The following is a 22,553-nucleotide window of genomic DNA, read 5'->3' as shown; positions in this document are numbered from 1 at the left end:
CTGGAGAACATCTAAGCTACTCAAGCCCAGGAGTATAATTGGTTTGCTGTTCAACGTGTTTCCCAGGCCAGAGATCTTGTCCTGGTACTGTTACCATCTTCAGATAGTAAATTACTATCCCACTGAAAGGTTCTTATAAGATAGAAGAGAAGATAGTTCCCGTGGACTACAAGAGGCCCAGATCTTCTATGTGAGGCTCCTAAAGAGGTAGATCACACCAACTTGCGTTCTTGTCCAGGAAGATGACTTTGGCCAGAAATGTCACCAATCCCTACACCATAACAAGTCCCTTTTGGGGACCAAATCTCTGCGCCACAAAAAGTGGATCTAGACCAATTGGTAAGATGGCATAAAGATTTTTTTCCCAGTGTTCCAGGGCAAACTAACCTCACTTACTATGATGATATTACACTTCCAGGAGTGATGGTTCAGCAATGGCCATATCAGGTTCTGGAGACCAGGCATCACATTTCGAGTTTGAGATGGAGATGCTCCAACTTGGTGTAATAGAAGAATCCAGAAGCGGCTGGTCCTTGCCATTTGTTCTTATTCCAAAACTAGATAACATCCTCTTCTGCATAGACTTCAGGAAAATCAATGAGGCCTCAAAGCAGGATGCATATAAGATGCTCCCCGAGATAAACTCAATAAGGGGTTGGGGTCAGGCCAGTTTATATCCATGCTGGAATATATCAAAAAACTGATTACCATGTGGTATTAACAAACATCAAAAAATGGAAAAACACGTTAGGAAACACAATTATTTAGAAAGTGGAGAAACCCTCATAAGTGAGCCAAGGGTATCACTCTTTATTTTATGTATAAAGAGTTTTATCAATAGAGCGTTCACTTATTATGGTAAACCAATATCTTCATGTGTTACCAAAGTGACTATATACCCGCTCTAAAATATAATCACTGGGCTCTCCACTTTTCTACCCTTAAGGTCACCTCTCATATTTAAATAGTGTTAATTAATTATTTATTTTTTCTAAAACAGAAAGAGCAAAAGACACTTATCGTTTCTTTCCACATATGGCACCTCAACTATAATAAGTGAACCCTCTATTGATACAGCTCTTTATACATAAAAAAAGAGTGATACCCTTGGCTCACTTATGAGGGTTTCTCCACTTTCTAAATAATTATATGTTTTGTAACATGTGGTTTTCCATTTTTTTATATATCCATGCTGGAACTAACAAAAGGGTACCAACAAGTACCCCTCACTCTGGCAGCAAATTGGAGGACACCTCCAGTTTACAACCCTACCGTTTGGATTTCATAGCACTCCTACTATGTTCCAGAGATTGGTTGACCACTTACTAAGTCCAAACCAGGGATATGCTACGGCCTATCTTCACGACATTGTCATCTACAATGTTGATTGGAAAAAACACTTAATCCAACTACAGGCACTGCTTATAAGTCTGTGGAAGACCAAGCTGATGGCCAACCCCAAGAAATGCTTGTTAGAGTACAAAGAGGTGTACAATACCTTGGATACTCCCTTGGGAATAAGGTCCATTCCCAAGTACAGATAACCTGTGTACCACTTCCAGAGACAAAGAGTAAAGTGAGAGCCTTTTTTAGGCCTCATCAGATACTATAGGAGATTCATACCATATTTTGCAGAAAGGCCAAATCCCTCATATGTCTGCTACAGAACAAGACCCCAAAGAAAATCAGCTGGTCTGAGGAGGCAGAAGAAGACTTCCAGAGTCTAAAGAAGGCCTTACGTTCAGAAACAGTTTTGATGAGCTCGGAATTCACCAGGCCCTTCACGGTTCAGACAAATGCCTTAGAGGAGGGCTTAGGAGCAGGCCTGGCACAAGAAAAAGAAGCCAAACTCACAAGGAGCAAACAGCGATCCTAATCTTGAACCTATCAATTCAGCACAAAAGGAATCGACTTCTACCTCAAAAATCTTTAACCATCCGAAACTTGAATTATCATTTTAAATGATTAATATGAAAAAACGGGATCGCATCAGCAAGCCTTTTGACGACGTGCCTGGTGTGACCAAGCCGTCCGGTCTTATCTATCATTTGCGACCCGTTTTGATGGAAACTGTTTTTGAAATGTTCATGCTTAGAGTCTCTCGAAACTGTTAAAGTGCTCAAAAAAGCCCTGAATAGAGTCTTATTGATGTTATATCCGTGACCCGTTATATCCGTGACCCGACAGCGGCCGTGTTTCGCAGCATAGTTGCTTCCTCAGGAGTCATATATCTCTCAGAAGTTGTAATATCACAGAAACTGAAAAACCAAGCATAATATCAACATACTGTAATGAAAATAGAATTATATTGTACTTAGCTTCGGATGGAGTCGACACATACTTGTACGGGAACCAAGTCTCCTTCAATCCTTTCTATTTCCAAACGCCGGGCTAGAGACCGCTTCAGACTGGTTTACGGAATTAAATAGCCCGCTCTTTTTTGCGAGCGTCATGACGTGTACTGACGTCTATCGTTACCACGGTGATCCAGAACGCTGGAACAGTATTCTCGGCTTATACCTTTCTGTGTCTATCCTAGATGAAAATATTTAATTCAAGCATGTTGTTTAAGCCCGATGGTTCTACTGTGTTTAAACAATGAATCCACCGCTGTTCCGTTTTCAGCAGCAGTTTATCAAAATCTCCCCCTCTCCACGAGGGAACCAATTGTTGTAATACACAGACCTTCAAATCATCAAATGTATGTTGATTTTCAATGCAATGTGGTACTAGAGGGGCAGTCAGCCGATTTACATTCAAACAAGATCTATGTTCTATTAATCGGGTCTTCAAAGATCTTTTAGTTTCGCCCACGTACCACAAATTGCATGGACACTGAATAATGTAAATCACCCCAACTGATTGGCATACTAATCGAGAATGGCTTTTCTTACCACAGGATAAAGAAAGTGAAGATGTTCTGACCTGTGTTTTACCACATTCTTCGATGATGACGAAAGCTAAAAAGATCATACTGGACAATTGGCACATATTACAACTGCACACTGAACTTCAGAGAAAACCAAGATTTGCCTTTACACGGGGCTCAAATTTGAAAGATCAGTTGGTACATTCTGATACATCTATCCGCTCCTTAGTAAGTCATTCTGGTTCACATACGAGTTGTGGGTCTTGCACAGTATGCCATATAATGATCACTACATCGGTATTATACTTTGAGAGACTGCAGAGAAATATTTTTCTACGAAGTACCGCTAATTGCCAATCAGTTGGGGTGATTTACATTATTCAGTGTCCATGCAATTTGTGGTACGTGGGCAAAACTAAAAGATCTTTGAAGACCCGATTAATAGAACATAGATCTTGTTTGAATGTAAATCGGCTGACTGCCCCTCTAGTACCACATTGCATTGAAAATCAACATACATTTGATGATTTGAAGGTCTGTGTATTACAACAATTGGTTCCCTCGTGGAGAGGGGGAGATTTTGATAAACTGCTGCTGAAAACGGAACAGCGGTGGATTCATTGTTTAAACACAGTAGAACCATCGGGCTTAAACAACATGCTTGAATTAAATATTTTCATCTAGGATAGACACAGAAAGGTATAAGCCGAGAATACTGTTCCAGCGTTCTGGATCACCGTGGTAACGATAGACGTCAGTACACGTCATGACGCTCGCAAAAAAGAGCGGGCTATTTAATTCCGTAAACCAGTCTGAAGCGGTCTCTAGCCCGGCGTTTGGAAATAGAAAGGATTGAAGGAGACTTGGTTCCCGTACAAGTATGTGTCGACTCCATCCGAAGCTAAGTACAATATAATTCTATTTTCATTACAGTATGTTGATATTATGCTTGGTTTTTCAGTTTCTGTGATATTACAACTTCTGAGAGATATATGACTCCTGAGGAAGCAGCTATGCTGCGAAACACGGCCGCTGTCGGGTCACGGATATAACGGGTCACGGATATAACATCAATAAGACTCTATTCAGGGCTTTTTTGAGCACTTTAACAGTTTCGAGAGACTCTAAGCATGAACATTTCAAAAACAGTTTCCATCAAAACGGGTCGCAAATGATAGATAAGACCGGACGGCTTGGTCACACCAGGCACGTCGTCAAAAGGCTTGCTGATGCGATCCCGTTTTTTCATATTAATCATTTAAAATGATAATTCAAGTTTCGGATGGTTAAAGATTTTTGAGGTAGAAGTCGATTCCTTTTGTGCTGAATTGATAGGTACAAGAAAAAGAAGGCCAGGAATGCCCAGTGGCATTCATTAGCTGAAAGCTATTGCCTAAAGAGAAAAGATATTCAACAACTGAAAAAGAATCTTTAGCAGAAGTGGACCTTAGAGGCTTCTGGTATTACCTGTTGGGCCATCAATTCACACTTGTAACAAACAATTGACCCCCTTTTGTGGATCACATGAAACAAGGAATCCAATATAGGGTCATAAGGTGGTTCTTTACTCTCCATCCCTTCAACTATAAGATGTGACATAGACCAAGGAAGGAAAACTCCAATACTGACTTCTGTCTAGAGAGGTGTTCCTGGTACAGGCAGGCGCTGAAAACAGGAAGATTGAATTGAGAGGGGAGGATATGTGAAGTAGTAAACAGGAAAGATCCTCAGAATACCTTAAGAGACTGGCACTAGATATCTGGCCCAGTCCATCTTAAGATACAGCCCAGAAGGGAATCTTGACCATAGGGTGTTTCTCTAAGTAGGGGAATAAGAGAGCAGGCCCAGAAAGGAACAAGGAAGACCCCAAACAGAAGGATGAAGCAGACAATATGCTAAGGTTATCTATGTTTGACTGCTGTGATTTTGCTTTAAAAGGCTGCTGAGGGAAGCATGTGTTTTTCTGCTTTTGTTTATGTAAATAATAGAAGATTTTTGTGAAGAAAGGTCCAGAGTCATAGAAACATGATAGAAGAAAAAGATTGTCTGGCCCATCCAGTCTGCCCATTCATTCAATTAATTTAGCACTTCACTTCCTTATAGATCCTGTTAATTTATCCCATGCTTTCTTGAAGTCAGAGACTGCATTGCCACCACCACTTCCAATGGAAGGCTGTTCCACACACCCATCACTTCTCTGTAAAGAAATATTTCCTAAGATTACTCCTGAGTCTACCCCCTTTCAACCTCATCTCATGCCCCTCTTTCTAGAGCCTCCTTTCCATTGAAAAAGGCTCGCCTCCTATGCATGGAAACCTTTGAGATATTTGAATATCTCTATCATATCGCCCCTATTTCACCTTTCCTCTATGGTGTACATGTTTAGATCTCTAAGTCTATCCCCAAATGCTTTAGAGCAAAGACCACTGATCATTTTAGTAGCCACCTTCTGGACAGACTCCATCCTGTTTATATGCTTTTGAAGGTGCGGTCTCCAGAATTGTACACAATACAATATCACCTCCCTTTTTCTGCTGACCATTCCTCTCCCTATGTAGCCAAGAATCTTTCTGGCTTTTACTGTCACTTTATCCACTTGTTTGGCCATCTTAAGATCATCAGGTCCAATTACCCCTAGATCCCGCTCTTCCATTGTGCTCAGAAGAAATTCACTTCCAATACTGTACCTTTCCGTTGGGTTTTGCATCCTAAATGCATTACTCTGCATTTTTTAACATAAAATCCTAGCTGCCAGTCCTTAAAACATTCCTCAAGCTTCACTAGATCCTTCCTCATGTTTTTCACACCTTGCTGGCTGTCCATCCTGTTATAGATATTGATATCATCGGCAAAAAGACAAACTTTTCCTGACAAACCCTTCCATTATGTCACTCACAAAAATGTTGAAAAGAACTGGCCCAAGCACCAATCCACTAGTAACAATCCCCTCAATGAAAACTATATTTAATATTACCCTGTGTTGCCTTCCACTCAGCCAGTTTCTAACCCAGTCAATCTAGGATCCATACCAAAGGCACAATTTATTTCTAAATCTTCTGTACGGAGCCGTGTCAAAGGCCTTGCTGAAATCCAAGTACACAACATCTAGTGCTCTCTCTTGATCTAACTCTCTGGACATCCAATCAAAGAAATTGATCAGATTCATCTGACGAGATTTACCTCTGGTAAAACCATGCTGCCTTGCAATCCATTGGATTCCAAAAATTGCACTATCCTTTGATTCAGCAGCAATTCCATTAGTTTGCTCATTACAGAGGTCAGATTAACTGATCTGTCGTTCCCAGCCTCCTCCTTAATTCTACTTTTATGAATAGGAATTACATCTGCCCTTTTCTAGTCCTCTGGAACTACTCCAGACTCTAAGGAAACATTAAAAAGATCAGCCAGCGGAGCTGCCAGGACATCTCTAAGTTCCTTAGTACCCTCGGATGTATCCCATCCAGCTCAATCGCCTTATCTATTTTAAGTTTTGTTAACTCCTCACGAACATACAGTTCTGAAAATTTATTGAGGTTTATCTCACTTTCAGTCTTATTTGTGTTTGTTTTATGTGGTCTTGTTCCAGGCCCTTCTACAGTGAACACCGACCAGAAATATTTGTTAAGCAATTTTGCTTTTTCCTTAGCCTCTACATATTCCTTCCCTTTATCTCTGAGTCTCACAATGCGACTTTTGCACTTCCTTCTATCACTAACATATCTTAAAAAAAAAAAAGGTCTTTTTACCGTATTTGCTAAATTTCCTTCTATTTGAACTTTCACATTCCTGACTACTTTCTCAGCTTCTCTTAATTTTTCCAGGTATTGTCACCTGTCTTCCTCTTTCTGCGATGTCTTGTAGTTTATGAATGCTAACTTTTTCTCCCTTACCTTTTCAGCTACTTCTTTTGAAAACCATAACTGTCTCTTTTTCATCTTCCCTTTATTTACATACCTAACAAAAAGATTAATTGCCCTTTTAGTTTTGCCCACTGCCCTTCTACTTCCCCTATATTTTCCCATCCAGCTAACGATTCCTTGAGGTACTCCTCCCATTTCGAGAGAGTTTTCCTGAAATCTAGGACCCTCACTTTAGAATGAACCTTCATCTCTTGCATCCTAATGTTGAACCACACCATCCAGTGATCACTGGTTCCCAGATGATCATCCACTGCAACATCAGAAATACTGTCCCTGTTGGACAGCACCCAGGTCCAGTATTACCCCCTCCCATGTGGGTTCTGTTACCAGTTTGATAGATAACTGGTAGCCTTGAGGAGAATACCACCTGAGCACCTATCTGTTTTACCTTCTCTCCCAGAGCCACTTTTGATATGATCTATGTGGTACCTCACAGTATCATTCATGCCAGCATGGGTGAGCAGCATCGAATAGTGGTCAGTAGGCTTGAGGATTCTTGGCAATCTCTCCGCAATGTCTTGGATTTTGGCACCCGGCAGACAAACTTCCCAGGACATGTCTGCTCGTGATGGATGCCTCCATGTCTCTCAGAAGCGAGTCACTAACAGCCACTTAGGTGTAGTGATTACTGTGCCTGCAGCTTTGGGGGTTTGCATATCCTGGTTCCTCCCCATCATCTCTTCTGGGACTGCGTACCGGTTCTTCAGTTCTAAGGAAATTGGAGTTGTGATGTAGGGTCTAGTAGCCGTAGTAATCTGGGTCCAGCTGTCATCTCGTAGACTAGTTTCACCTTTCACTCTGCTTGAGTTCTCTATCTTAGATGCCAGGTACTTGTAGCCTGGATTGGCCACTGTTGGAAACAGGATGCTGGGCTTGATGGATCCTTGGTCTGACCCATTATGGCAATTTCTTATGTTCTTATGTTCTTATTCTCCCACATGCTTCTCCTTCTCACCTCCTCCACTTTGAGTTTTGCCACCTCTTTCCTGAGGGAGTCGATTTGCATATGTCTTTCATACTGAACCAGTACCTCACTCTGAATCAGCACATCTATCTGGACAGCAGTAGAACTAGTAACAATGGCAACAGGTTTGGCGATACAGTGTTTCCCAGCCATCTAACAGTTGCTGATCGCTTCTGGTCCCTGTTGAAAGAAATGAGAGAGACCTTATTGATATTTGTTTGAAATGAAATACCTTCTGAATAAAACCTGTAGGCGAGCTCACTGTTAGGCGTGTGCTTCCATTCCTCTTCTGCTGCAAGGAGTGCAGAGCCTCTGGAAGCTGGGGCTGTGGAGCCTGAAGCCTGGATTCGCTCTTGATGACCTCTGGAATCCTCTCCTGGGAGCTGCTGGGAGGGATATGCAAATGAGCATTCCGGTCCTCTTCTGCTGGAAGGAGTGCAGAGCCTCTGGAAGCTGGGGCTGTGGAGCCTGAAGCCTGGATTCGCTCTTGATGACCTCTGGAATCCTCTCCTGGGAGCTGCTGGGAGGGATATGCAAATGAGCATTCCGGTCCTCTTCTGCTGGAAGGAGTGCAGAGCCTCTGGAAGCTGGGGCTGTGGAGCCTGAAGCCTGGATTCACTCCCAGTGACCTCTGGAGTCCTCTCCTGGGGGCTGAGGGGTAGACTGCCCTATCCTCTGCACTGTCCCCCAGCCAAAGGCTGCTCCCAGGGTGTCGCAATCTGTTTATACAGTATGTCTGTAACTATTTTCAGATTATCCATTCCTGAATCTTCAGTAGATACTTCCATCTGGGCATCTGCTCTGCTCAGTTTCATAACTTTGTGCTGTTTTAGCACTATGATCTTCATCATGGTTAGTCACTCTTGTCAGAGTACCATGTAAGAAAACAAATCATTACCAGCTAAATTGTATCGTTTGCTAACAAGCGTTTTATTTGTTCACATGTAGCCTTTTTGTGGTGGTGTGAGCATTTCACATTACCACAGAATATATAACATAGGCCTGAAATTCTGAGCATGGCTGTCTTCTCCAAAAATAGCTAGGTCAAAAATGTGTTCTAATTCATTATATACAGACACAAAACATTCTTTTAAATGCAGCTGCACAAGTTTCCCTTATAGCTCTTGATCCTCCTTCCTAACTTATGTAGGGCATGATTTACAGAACATTTTTCCCATAGACACAGAAAGGGAGAACATTCTTAATAAATCTGGCCCATGGCGATATTTTCCAGTCTCATAACTGAGTGAGTTACTGACTCGGTCATTTACCTGAAAACAGATACGCCTGGGTTTGAGTGTACGTTTTCGTTGTGATTGAGGTAAGATGCATTGGTCAAATGTTTTCATTATCTCACTTTTCCAAAGCCAAGATAATCTAATGTTTTGAGATCTTGGCATATACATAATGACTTATTGTTTGTTAAAATATAGTCTAATATTGGGGCTTGTAGGCTGGAGCAGCACAAGGGATTATTCACAAGTCAGAGGTTTGAACTTGAGTTTTAGTGCATACTGAATTGTAGAATTGGTTTAAGGTAACAAAATAAATGACCCTGTTTGCATTAAATCATAGACTAAAACATAACCGCTTTCTTCCAAAAAACTTCAAGCGGGATGTTGCCCTAGTTTGTATGTCCCTGTTCCCTAATGCTTTGCTGATCACTCCCACAAATGCATGGTTGTTAATTACAGACCACGTTAGAGCCTACAAACTCATTTACTGACCCAGAGAGGGAGACAGGTTTGTGAGTTTGATTCTACATCAGACAAAATAGACTGAGTTTTTTTTTCTTTTAAGTACTGAAAGAAATCCCTTGACTTGACTGAGTTCTCTAACTTTTGCTTCTTTGACAACCTAAAGTTATAGAATCGGTGGTTTTATTTCAGTTGACAGACTACATTAACGAGAGCTCCATTTTACATCCGCATCAGCATGGCTTTAGGCAAGGTCATAGTACAGAAGTATTTACTCCTTTCATCTTTTGATACACTCATAAGAGGTTTTGATTCCAGAACAGATTACAACTTAGTTCTATTAGACATATCCGCAGCTTTTGATACTTTGGATCATTCTATTCTATTCACAAATCTGGAATCCATTGGAATTATGGGCACTGTTCATAAACTGTTTACCTCATGATTAATGAAACATCTTCAACAAATAAATATTGGCGCACACAATTCACACTGGTATTACATTCCCTCTGGTGTTCCACATGGCTCTTTCCTCTCTTCCTTGCTCTTTAATATTTACCCCCTTCCTCTATGTCATCTTTTCTCTGATCTGAGAGTGGATTTTAGAATTTATGCCAATGACATACAGTTCTTTATTCCTTGCAATGGTTCTTGGGGAAAAAAAACATGTCTTTGGTCAGCCTTTGCATACAATCTGTAAATATTTGGTTATCTCATAATCACATGCAATTGAACACATCTAAAACTGGAATTATTCATTTAACTACCACTCCAAATTCCTCGCATTGTCCACCTGATACTTTGAAAGTTGATGGACATTCAATTTTAATTACTCAATCTTGGTGTTGGTCTGGATGCACAATTGTCAGTGACTCCAGATTTCTGCTGTTGTCAAATCTTCTTTCTTCAAAATTCACCTTCTGAAACGGCTAAAACCACTCCTTGACAGAGACCATTTTTGATCAGTTCTACAGGCTCTGATTTTTGCTGACTTAGATTACTGCAGTGCTCTTTATATAGGCCTTTCAGCCAACTCAATTCATCTGCTCCAATTAATCCAGAACCCAGCTACCCGTATTCTAATGAATTCCACTTGTCGCAAACACATCACACCTATCCTCCACTCTTTGCACTGGTTGTGTATTTCTTTAAGTATACAATATAAAATTCTTAATATGATTCACAACTTGATACACAATGCATCCTCTATCTGGTTATGCTTGATACTTCATATTTATAAACCCAACAGACAGCTCCATTCTGCAAATAAAAATCTCCTAGATATTCCTACCACAAAAATTGCTAGACTTGACCTTCCCAGAAAGCCTGCCGTCTCGATTGCTGGACCAACCCTTTGGAATGTTTTACCTGACTCCCTCTGCCTAACACCAGATATTAAAGAGAAAGAATATAAAAACTTACCTCTTTCAAAAAGCTTTTGATAGTGCAGGTTATTACCTTACTTATCATCACTTTTATTTTAAGGCATATCTTTTATTATTCTGTAGGTTTGCTTTTGTTTATTTTTTATTTTAATGAATATTTTATGTATTATGTTAAGTTAATTTTTATGTAACACTATGAATGTGATATTGTAAACTGCCCTGACCAAGCCTGTTTGAAAGTGCGGTATATAAAAAAAAAATAAAATTAAATAAATACTTTGTCCCCTAAATGGTTTATAGAGTTTGTACACCTCAAACACATATGGAAGAGTTGTTAAACCTAGATGGATTTATTTTCACGAAATAGATCTGATCATTTACAGTTTTGAGAGAAAAGTATGTGAACGCCCTAGGACGGGTCTGTATTTTACCACAGTTTATACACAAAACATAGATTTAAGGTGCATATTCAGACACTGTCCAGATAGCAAAGTAACTGCCTGGTTCACCTAGGCTTTTCTCCCATTCTGTGTTTATGGGAAAATACCTTTATGAATCAGATCCTTAGATGGATACATTTATCCATATAAACTTATCTGGCTAACTTTAGAGATATATTCAATAGTGCAGGCACACTATTGAATATAGCCAACTATCTTAAAGTTAGCCAGTTAACTTTAGGGCAGCTCTTTCACATCGATCAGACTTAGCTGATTAAGTTATCCAGCTAACTCTGAATATTGGAATTATCCAGATAACTTAGCAGGCTAATTTAACTCCTCCCCAAAATGCCTCGCAAACAATCCTAAGTAATGTTGCTAAATTTCCACTGGCTAATAAGATAACCACTTACATTTTAGCCGGATAATAAGATAGCTGGCCAAGAGCCCAAATATTCATTTAGCCAAATAACTTAATGAGTTATTGATCAAAATGATTATTGTAAACCCTAATAAGAGAGAAAGATAACCCTATGGAATCAATAACTCAGATAAAAAGGATATATTTTGATTATTTATTCAACAAAAAGATTCACAAATAAGTAATCCTTGTGTGAAAAAGTATGTGAGCCTTTCATTCTATAACTGTGGCCCTTCCTAGAGCAGCAGTAACGTCATCTAAAGGTTTCCAGTAACTGTTGCTCTGTCTTTCATATTGCCCATTCTTCCATGATAAACTGTCTGAACTCTGTGACATTTGAGGGCTTCCTTGCATGAACAGCTCGTTTCAGCTCTTGCCCCATTTCAGTAGGGTTTAGGTTGGGACTATGACTTGACCAATCCAAAACACAAAATTTCTTCTTCATACATTCTGTAGTGGATTTACTTGAATGCTTAGGGTCATTGTCTTGCTGCATGACCCACTTTTGACTCAGTTTCAGGTCACGAACAGATGACCTGACATTCTCCTGTTAACTTTTTTACTCTTCTGACCAGATAGCATTTTTTTTCACCATTTTTGTGGTTTTCCAGCTGCACTCTGGCAATCCTGATGTGGTCATCAATTTTCTTTTTTAGAGAGTAGTGGTTTCTTCCTAGCCATCCTCCCATGAACACCATTCCCATTCAGTTTTTTTCTCTGATAGCTGATGCTCGAACCCTCACATCTGCCACAGTGAGAAAGACCTACAGATCTTTAGATGCTAGTCTGGGGTTCTTTGTGACTTTCTGGATAATTTTCCTGTTTGATCTTGGCAGGACAACCACTCTTGGGTAGAATCACTGTAGTTTTCAGCTTTTTCCATTTGTAGAATGAGGGGCTGATGCAATAAAAGTACGCCGAAAGCGGGCGCTCAGTGTTGAGCGCCCGCTTTCTTAACACGCGCCCAGGCACCTCTCCTGAGGGTGCCATGCAGTATTTAAATTAGGGGTCTCGCTGCCAAGGAGGCGCTAGGGTCAATTGCGCACCCCTAGTGCTTACTTGGTAGCGGGCGCCCAAGAGAGGTTGGCTGTCCGCAGGTTAAGAAAGCAGACACTCAATTTTACGAGTGTACGTTTTCCTAAATAGTGCACAGCCACTGGTTAGGAAAATGGATGCTCATTAACTGAGCATCCATTTCCCTAACTTGACCATGGCACTTTTTAAAAAAAAATTTTTTTTTAACTTTTTTTAACTCTGGGCAGGCATTAATTTCTGAGCGTAAAAATGTGTGGGTCCGGCGCACATATTTCATTTTTTGCATGTGGGGTGAATAATAGCCTCATCGACATGCATTTGCATGTGATGAGCACTATTAGTTTTGCGGTGCGTTGGACGCACAATGTGGTCACACTAATCCCCTTATAGCTTAAGGGGCTGTGGACGCGCCTCCAAAATGTGTGTCCAACCACGGGTTAAACAGTTTTGCATCAAACCCTATCTGTCTGACAGTGGATAGATGGAGCCCTCACATGTTTAGAAATGGTCTTGTAATCCTTTCCAGGCAAATGAGCACCAACTATTCCTTTTCACAAGTCCTCTGAAATTTATTTTGATCATGATCGGATGAGTTCCGACTAACCTTTATGGGGAAGACCAAACTTTAAAACTTTGGACAGAATGCCCAAACTCAGTCATGGAGGTTTAGGCTGCAGGATGGTTTACTTGTTAAACAATTTTTAAGCATCTGATTCTAATTTGTCAATTGTGCTAAGAAAACTCGAGTTTCACTTACTATTTCACACACTGGTTTTGAATTAGTATTTTTGTTCATATTTTATACATTAGTCCTAACCTAAACCATGGACTTATTTAATTTATACAATTTTTATTGCAGAAGAAAAAAACTAGTTTTAATTAAACAAGGGCATCATGGAAAGAACTTGTAACTTATTGAGGTTCACAAACTTTTTCTCAGTACTATACATATTTAAGCACCTTCTGATGTGGCATTAAAATAATTTTGTAGGCTATAAAGCATTTGCAAAGTGTCCTTTTAACAGACCAATTTCTTATAAAAGAAATTAAAATGTTATTTAAGTTATTAGTTTTTTCATTGTATTCCCCATTTAAACTTGACCTTTAGACATAATCTTGTACTAGCAAAGGACCCCATGCTAGGAAGTCTTAATTTGCCTATGTCAAGAAACTGTAAAAAATTTTGAGGGATGAACTCTGTGCTATGATTTGGAAAATATTTTTCAGGAATACATATTACAAGTAATCCCATTCTCTACTCTGTGGATTATTATCAGTATAAGCTACCATAGGTTCACATTTCTTTCACAATATTCATACTTTTAAACTAACGACTTCTAAATCTTTGCTTACTACTTCCATTTAAAATGGTTTATGCATATTCTCCATTGACAAGCAGGTATGAATTAGCCATAATTATGGGTGATGTGATGCCCAATGGTGCTGACACGGACCCAGTTCTCTAACCTCAGTAAGGACTTTACTGAGCAAAGTGTGTGAGTCCACCCACATGGGTACTCTGCCTCATGAGTCCCTCAGTCTTTCTTTGACTGAGCTACTGCACAGACATTTCCCAGTCTCTCAGTGCAGGAAGTTAAGATGGGATTTTCCCAACTCAATCCCACAAGCACAGGAAATCCCCTCCCCCCCCCCGCCCCAATCCTCCCATGGCACCATATAGACCAGAGAGGGAAATGAGCTTCTCCTGTCCAAGCTGGAGAAAATTTTCTCACATTGTGAAGCTTCCCAAAGTCCCACATCAGTGTGTGCCTCTTCTCTAGAACTTCTGGAGTTGGGAGTAAATCCGCACCATAAGGTGATGGATTCTCCTCATCCAGGGGAATCCTCTCACGAGTCAAAAGAAGATGACATGGACTCTGTTCTTCCTGAGATCTTACCATATATTTCCCCCTCAGGCCAGCAGACGTCTCCTCCTCTGTCATCCTTATCCTCTTCAGGGTCCTGGCTTAAAGGTAGATTTTAAAAGCCTTGCGGGCACAAAAACGGCCACTTACACATGTAAGTGGACCGTGTGGGGGCTACGCCAATTTAAAAAAGGTGGGAGGTAAGCGCAGTCAGAAAAAGTAGGTGGAAAAGGGGCAGGGCATGGGTGTTCAAGAGGCGGGGCCAGCACTGGCACTTGTAACTGCAGATTTTCCTCAGCCGGCGCACGTATGTTACGTGCTCCACTTGCTACAGCTTTCAGTTAGGTGCAGGAGTTCGGTGAACATCAGGGAAGAGAGAGAGAGTTCCTCTTTATAGGGCTCAGTCTGATACTCTATATATGGACCATTGTAAGGAGGCACTTTGATTCGAGGTGAGTTTTTGGGAGGTCAAAAATTCTTTATGACGTCAGTTTTACAATGGATATCTCTGAATGTGTCTATAACAACATCCCCCTAACCCCAACCCACCTCCTGAAAACTCACCCCGAATCAAAGTACCCCCTTACAATGGTCCATATATAGAGTATCAGACTGAGCCCTATAAAGAGTCTCTCTCTCTCTCAGCTGTATAACTGCAGATATACGTTTATGGGTGGCCTTTTTAAAATGTACCTTTTAATCTCCTCATGATTGGGAGAGAAGAAAGTTCTATGGGGTTCCCATACCAAACTTGCCTTAATATACTTCTCCCTCTGGAGGATCTCTGCTATTCCAAATTTTTGGATAAGCTGGCATCAGTGTCAGGAAGGAAAAGGACCTGAAAATGGACATCTTTGGGCTTCTTCAGTTTCTTTAAATTCCAGCAGATTCTGTGGTTGTCCTGGTTCACAAGCTCCTCATGGACCTCCAGATGAGGAAATGGAGGATTTCGATGATATACTTGCTGGTGACTCAGAAAGTGGACTTAAAATATAGAATCCAAGCTTCCCAGTGTTTTGGGGTCATCCAATTACCAGACCACTCAGTAGTAGCTGAATCAGCATTGAAACGTGTTAAACGCACTAGTGATCATGTCAGCACACCACCTGCCAAGGTCCCAAAGTTGGCTGCATTTGTGAAAAAGGTTTTCTAGCGGTCCTTGCTGAGTGCCCATATTGTGGCTTGACAGCTCTATGTGGTGCAGAAACTGCCTGAATGCATTTAAAAGCTATAGCCACTAATGTATTCAATAGACCTAGAGCACTCAGACATCTGCTGTGCAGCGGAAGATGTGGAGAAATGTGAGACGCTCCTCTTCCATTCTGTTTATGAAGCTTCTGATAATTCAGCGTGGAATTTGGCTGCTTTTATAGGAAGTATGGTTGCAAAAAAGTGGCCTCCAAGAGGATGAGCATGATTGTCTTATGGATGTGCTGTGTACAGGGGACAATTTATTTGGTGACAAAGTTCAAGAGACAGTGGTTCTGATTTAAAAAAAAACATCAATCCACCATGTAATTGTTATCTACTGCAATGGGGAACCAATCAGCTCCTGCCTGACTGCAGTATTTCCCCTACAAGTGTTCATTATTCCAAAGACACTCCTTCCACTCTGTTCAGTGTCAAAAAGCTCCTCCCACTGTTAAGCAGTAGCAGCTACCTGGCTGATGTCAGTAGAAGAAAAGGCGTCAGCCAAAGGCTCAGCACCAGAAACAGCTTAAGCCTGATATCAGTTTTAGATAGCTTTCAGACCAGTGGGAGTAAAGGTTCAATCTTTCCTTCTTGGAATGGTTTGTATCATGAAGGACTGACAGGTTCTGAAAATTGTGAAGTATGGCTACTGCTTATACTTCTTTTGTCCTCCTCCAACCCAATGGACTTTAATTTTCAGCTTCGACCATTCTCAATTTACCCATCCACAACTGAAAATGGAGTTGCTCCTTCAGTAGAAGGTGGTCAAACATGTCCCTCCTCAGGAGTGGCCAGAGATTCTAGTCCAGATATTTTCTAATCCTCAAGAAGTTGGGGAGATAAAGACTTATAATGGACTTGCAAAGAATTAACAAGTTGATGATGTGGGAGAGATACAAGATTAACTCCCTCCAGATGATTCTGACTTTCATTAAACTGAAAGATTAGATGTATGCTCTTAAACTGAAAGACACTTATGCTCACATCCCTATTCACCCCATCTATCAAAGGTCCATTAGGTTTAAGGTGGTGGACGCATGCTACCAATACAAGTTGCTCCCATTTAGCCTCTCTGCAGCTCTGAGGGTATTCACAAAATGCCATGCATAGTGGTGGAACAGCTTCTTTGGCAGAGAGGCCGTACTTTCCTATGCCTGGATGATTAGCTGGTGATAAATCCATCCCCACTAGGCATTCTGGAGGTCCATAAGAAGACTATATGATTCTTCCAATCTTTGCGTTTCCTGATCAAATTTGCCAAGTCAAACTTGGTTCTGGCTCAAATAATTCAGTTCATAGGAGCCTGAATAGACTCACTTCAAGAGAAAGTGTTGTTCCTTGATAAAGGTCTCTTCTTAGACAAGACCGAGAGTCAACAAGGTCAGTCCTGGTCTGTCTTGAACACATGACTGCTACAGTACATATGGTTCCTCTGACTCGTATGCAGATGCAGGTGGTCTCTGAAACCATTGAGATCAACTCTATCAGCCATTATTCCACCAAATCTTAGAGCGCCCCAGCATGAGTGCATCTATTCAATGGTGGATGAATCTGAAAGTTTCAAATATCGGTATCTCATTGTGCATTCCATTGCATCAAGTGACTATCTACTGGTGTCTCCACCAGAGTGTGGGGGTGCACACTAGTGTAGCATAGACCAAGGATTATGGTCCCCAGTGGAAAGTCATCTATGAATCAACCACTTGGAGCTATGAGCTATCTACTGTGCCCTAAGTAATCTTTCTTCTTTCAGACAAAAGAATCTTGATCCAGAAGGACAGCCAAGAGACCATTTTCTCCATAAACAAGCAGAGAGTATGTATCTCTATGCCCTCTGCCAGGAGGTCCTGCAAATCTAGTCATGGGCAGGATATCATAGTGCCCATCTCCAGATGACATACTATCCAGGAATCCAGAATATGTTGGCAGACAATGTCAGCAGTGTGTTACAACCACATATGTGGTCCCTGGATCAAGGAATCATGGGGAACTTTTGTATCATGAATAACTTAGTCCTTTAGAAAGGCTAGTGATCAACCTATTCTCAGAAGACAACAGAAAACTTGAGAAGCTCTGCTCCATGCATCGTAGCAGCTACGGATGAGCTCCATATGAGGAAAGCCTAAAGAGGTTAGGGCTGTTCAGCTTGAAGAAGAGACGGCTGAGGGGAGGATATGATAGAAGTGTTTAAAATCACGGGAGGTCTAGAACGGGTAAATGTGAATCAGTTATTTACTCTTTCGGATAATAGAAGGACTAGGGGGCACGCCATGAATTAGCATGTAGCACATTTAAAACTAATTGGAGAAAATTCTTTTTCACTCAACTCACAATTAAACTCTGGAATTTGTTGCCAGAGGATGTGGATAGTGTAGTTAGTGTAGCTGGGTTTAAAAAAGGTTTGGATAAGTTCTTGGAGGAGGAGGCCATTACCTGCTATTAATCAAGTTGACTTAGAAAATAGCCACTGCTATTACTAGCATCAGTAGCATGGGATAGACTTAGTTTTTGGGTACTTGCCAGGTATTTGTAGCCTCGATTGGCCACTGTTGGAAACAGGAAGCTGGTCTTGATGGACCGTTGGTCTGACCCAGTATGGCAATTTCTTATGTTCTTATAGTCCTACTCTTTCCAAGACATGTGTATGAAGGAGAATAGGCTCTTCACTCTTTGGACTGTAAGAGAGCCTTAGCATATTTCCTAGAAAGTACTTAATCTCACTGTCAAGCTTCTCAACTGTTCTTTGATCCTAATAAAATGTGAATTTCCGTTGCCAAACAAACTCTGTCCAATTAGCTAGCAGATTATATAGTACACATTATGCATTGCCTGGTTTACAGATTAGACTGTCAGCGCTCATCAAGTGAGAGCCATGGCGATTTCAGTGGCTCATCTCAGAGTGACTTCTCTTGAAGACATTTGCAAAGCAGCAACTTGGTCATCTGTTTACACCTTCACATCCAACTATCTGGATAGCATATCCAGAGGAGACAGTAACTTTGAACAAGCAGTTCTGCACAGCTTGTTCATCCAGGAGTTCACTCTCCACTTGGTGGAGCCAAGTTGTCTTTAAGTAATTGCTCCACTATTCAACCGTCAGCTTGGGACTCCCTACACATTATGGTTAATTTATGCAGCTTGTTGATGGAGAAAGCAAGTTTGCTTACCTGTAAACAGGGTTCTCCATAGACAGCAGCATGAATGAGTCCTGCTTAATACCCACCTTCCTCCCTGGAAAATTGACTACCTAGATAAAGCTTAAGTTCTGGAAGAAACTAAGAGACTCATGGGGCTGTGTAATCACAGGGGAAATCCCATGCATGCTCAGAAAGATTATCTGAGCTCTGAGAGCTGGGTCTGTTGGCTCCATCAGATGACATCACCTGCACATTGAGGCCAATATTTAAAATTATCCGGCTTTGTAAGTTATCCAGATAAGACTAATAACTTACACAAGACATTCAGAGGCAGTGCTGCTGAATATTCCCGGATAAGTATTAAAATTATCCGGATAAGCTTAGCTGGTTAACTTTAGACTTGCTATGGGCCACGTCTAACGTATCCGATTAACTTAACTGGATAAGGCTGAATTTCACTACTTATCCAGCTAAGTTAGCCAGATACGTAGCACTGCCCAGTTATGCCCACTGCCTGCCCACTGACTATACAGTTAACTGTTTAGCCAGATAAGTGACTTATCCAGCTAAGTGGTATTTGAATATGGCCCCCATTATGTCTAATTCATTCTGTTCCATATGGAGAACTCTGTTTACAAGCAAGCAAGCTTTCTCACTTTTCATCTGCAGTTTTTTTTTTATCCAACAGCAATTTCTAAATCCAGATTTACTTCAGGTTGATCTCTTATGTATCTGGACCCTATCATGGCATTGCTTTCATCTGGAACAGCTTTCTGATCAGAGTAGGCAAAATAGGAAAGAGAGTTTTAAAATAAATCAGAAAATTTAATTTACTGGATACTTTGCTTTCTGTGCTATTTTTGTTGATCCAGCAAAGCAGTTTTTTAAAATAAAAAAGACAATGACAGTAGGATGAGTACCACAAGGCCCATTAAGTCTTCCCATTTTTCTTCTGCTTGATTTGCAGTGTCATGCATGCATATGACATTTTGTGCTTTCATAGGGTCTTTTAATAGAAAGTTTAAAAAGCACATAACCCTAATTGCTTCTAAGGTGACCTGCATCTTTAATTCCACTTGATTCCCTTAGTATATCAGAAGCTGCTAGGTACTGAGCAAAACTGTACAGTATTTCATATCCTACTTATCAGTAGACTGCTTAATGGAGATTAAGTATTGTGTGAAACCTAGTTTTCTATATTATTATGCTGTCCATGGATATATTTTGTTTTATGTTCAAATTGTTTTGAAATTAATCAAATACAATCATGTGGTACATACATTATTTCTCTATATTTTACAGAGTTCGATTAGTAGAAAGAGGATCTCCTCATAGTTTACCCCTCATGGAATCTGGAAAAGTAAGTAGTAGAGCTTGCTGCTTTATGATTTCATACCTAGGTTTAAGATCGTGTCATTTCAACAGTAACTTTGTAAACAACCGTTCTGTAATTTTCATGCCAAAAAAAAGAAAGGACCATCAATCTGGTAAGTGAAAGAAGAGAAGGTGTGTCTTGAAGTTAAAACCGCCTTTAATTTAAATGTTAAAAATATTGTTAGGTGTTAGATATATGCTCCTCTGTGGATAACATTTTATCTGAACTCCTACCTCGACTCCAGTTGTTCACCTTGGATTTTCTAGACCTTAACAATAGTCGAAAAGAAAGTGAAAAAGGAAAGTGTATCCATTGGAGCCTTCATGGCGCTATGGACCAGTTTGACATTTGGATAGATCAAACCCTGGTGGAATCTTTGACAGACATTTTTACCTCTCTCAAAGCTGGACATCATTTTAAATCCTGGGGTACTTTCTCCCATTCCAGAGTCTAGTGGTGTGCAATGTGCTGGCAGCCCACCCACTTCAGAGCCACTTCTGGGTGTGCAATAAGAAGTAGGAGAAGAGGCTTTGCTGGTGTTAACATTGACTCCGGAAAGTAGTTACCAGTCAGGATTGTTTCTGTGGGAGGGCTTTCTGCCATTTCTACTGTGCTCTCTCACCTAGCTTGATGGACTCTTTAACAGGGTACCATCAAGCTAGGGTGAGATAACATAGTACAAAATGTCATCTTTGTGAGACTTTCTTCACTCCAAATCACGTCAAATCTTCACCAAGGTGTACTGTGCTGTTCGTACATCTCACTCTACATGAGAAACTGGCCCCTAAACCCTAAAGCACCACCAACACCTTAACTCAACCTATTAGATGGCCCTCCTATAGAGATATAAATAGTTTACACTGTGAAGCCCTCCCCAGAGGCGCTTTCTCTCTCTCTCTCTCTCTCTCTCTACACTCCACTACACTCCCTTCTCCCCTCTCCCCAAGCCCAGAAATGGCCAAAATGCAATTCAAAAAAGTATCGCGAATTGCATTATGGCCATTTCAGTCATACCACATAGCCTAATGCCTGGAAAAAAAGGTGTAGTTATTTCCAGCGTTAAAACCATGTGATAGCATGCATTATTCCATCGCACGGTGCTATATTGCCCCTCATTTTACTAAATCCATTCCAAACTCCTCCCTGATCCCACCCCTCCCAAAAATTTGCATTCTCGCCGTGCATTACTGTTCTTATCGCATATCTTTAATGTCATATTTCTGAGAGTCTGGTGGTAAATTCTTCAATTCTGAAAGAAAATGTGGGCCTAAGACAGGGGTCAGGAACCTATGGCTCGGGAGCCAGATATGGCTCTTTTGATGGCTGCATCTGGCTCGCAGACAAATCTTTAATAAAAAAGTAAAAATCTAACAAAATCCCCCACCCTCCTGACGCCCCCCAAGACCTCCAAAATTAATTTACAACAACCCCCACCCTCCTGACCCCCCCCCCCCCCCCCAAGACCTGCCAAAAGTCCCTGGTGGTCCAGCGGGGGTCCAGGAGCGGTCCGGGAGTGATCTCCTGGACTTGGGCTGTCTGCTGCCAGTAGTCAAAATGGCGCTGACGGCCCTTTGCCCTCACTATGTCACTGGGGTCGACCAATGGCGGCGGTAGCCCCTGTGACATAGTAAGGGCAAAGGGCCGTCGGCTGCCAGTAATCAAAATGGTATCAACGGCCCTTTGCCCTTACTATGTCACAGGGGCTACCGCCGCCATTGGTCGACCCCAGTGACATAGTGAGGGCAAAGGGCCATCGGCACCATTTTGACTACTGACAGCCCAAGTCCAGGAGATCGCTCCCGGACCCCCGCTGGACCACCAGGGACTTTTGGCAGGTCTTGGGGGGGGTCAGGAGGGTGGGGGTTGTAGTAAATTAATTTTGGAGGTTTTGGGGGGCGTCAGGAGGGTGGGGGGTTGTAGTAAATTAATTTTGGAGGTCTTGGGGGGCGTCAGGAGGGTGGGGGGTTGTAGTTAGTATGGCTCTCATGGAATTACATTTTAAAATATGTGGCGTTCATGGCTCTCTCAGCCAAAAAGGTTCCCGACCCCTGGCCTAAGATCTAAGTTAAAAGTTTTGGGAATGCTGGTAGGCATTTAAATGAGACCATCAAACTTCCATAAGTCCTCTACTAACTCCCCAGTTGAGATGTTTCAAAAATACCCTGCTGAGATGCTGCAGTTTTCAATTGAGATAGTACCACTCATCTCCAAAGTTTATTTGCCACCAAAGATTAGAAATGGCTGAGGGAGAAGA

General features: G+C 41.3%; 1 protein-coding gene across 4 annotated transcripts in view; it reads left to right on the top strand.

The window, feature by feature from the left end:
- DIP2C (disco interacting protein 2 homolog C) overlaps window positions 1–22,553 on the top strand; it is an 851,589-nt gene that overhangs the window by 812,357 nt on the left and 16,679 nt on the right. For all 4 annotated transcript variants that reach the window (XM_029588529.1, XM_029588527.1, XM_029588528.1 and 1 more), the window contains one exon: window positions 20,227–20,284. In XM_029588529.1, coding sequence (XP_029444389.1) covers window positions 20,227–20,284 — 58 coding nt within the window. The remainder of the gene's footprint in view (window positions 1–20,226; window positions 20,285–22,553) is intronic.

Source organism: Rhinatrema bivittatum, chromosome 2, assembly GCF_901001135.1.
Source record: "Rhinatrema bivittatum chromosome 2, aRhiBiv1.1, whole genome shotgun sequence".
Taxonomy (NCBI): domain Eukaryota; kingdom Metazoa; phylum Chordata; class Amphibia; order Gymnophiona; family Rhinatrematidae; genus Rhinatrema; species Rhinatrema bivittatum.
This window is presented reverse-complemented; position numbering and strand designations above follow the sequence as displayed.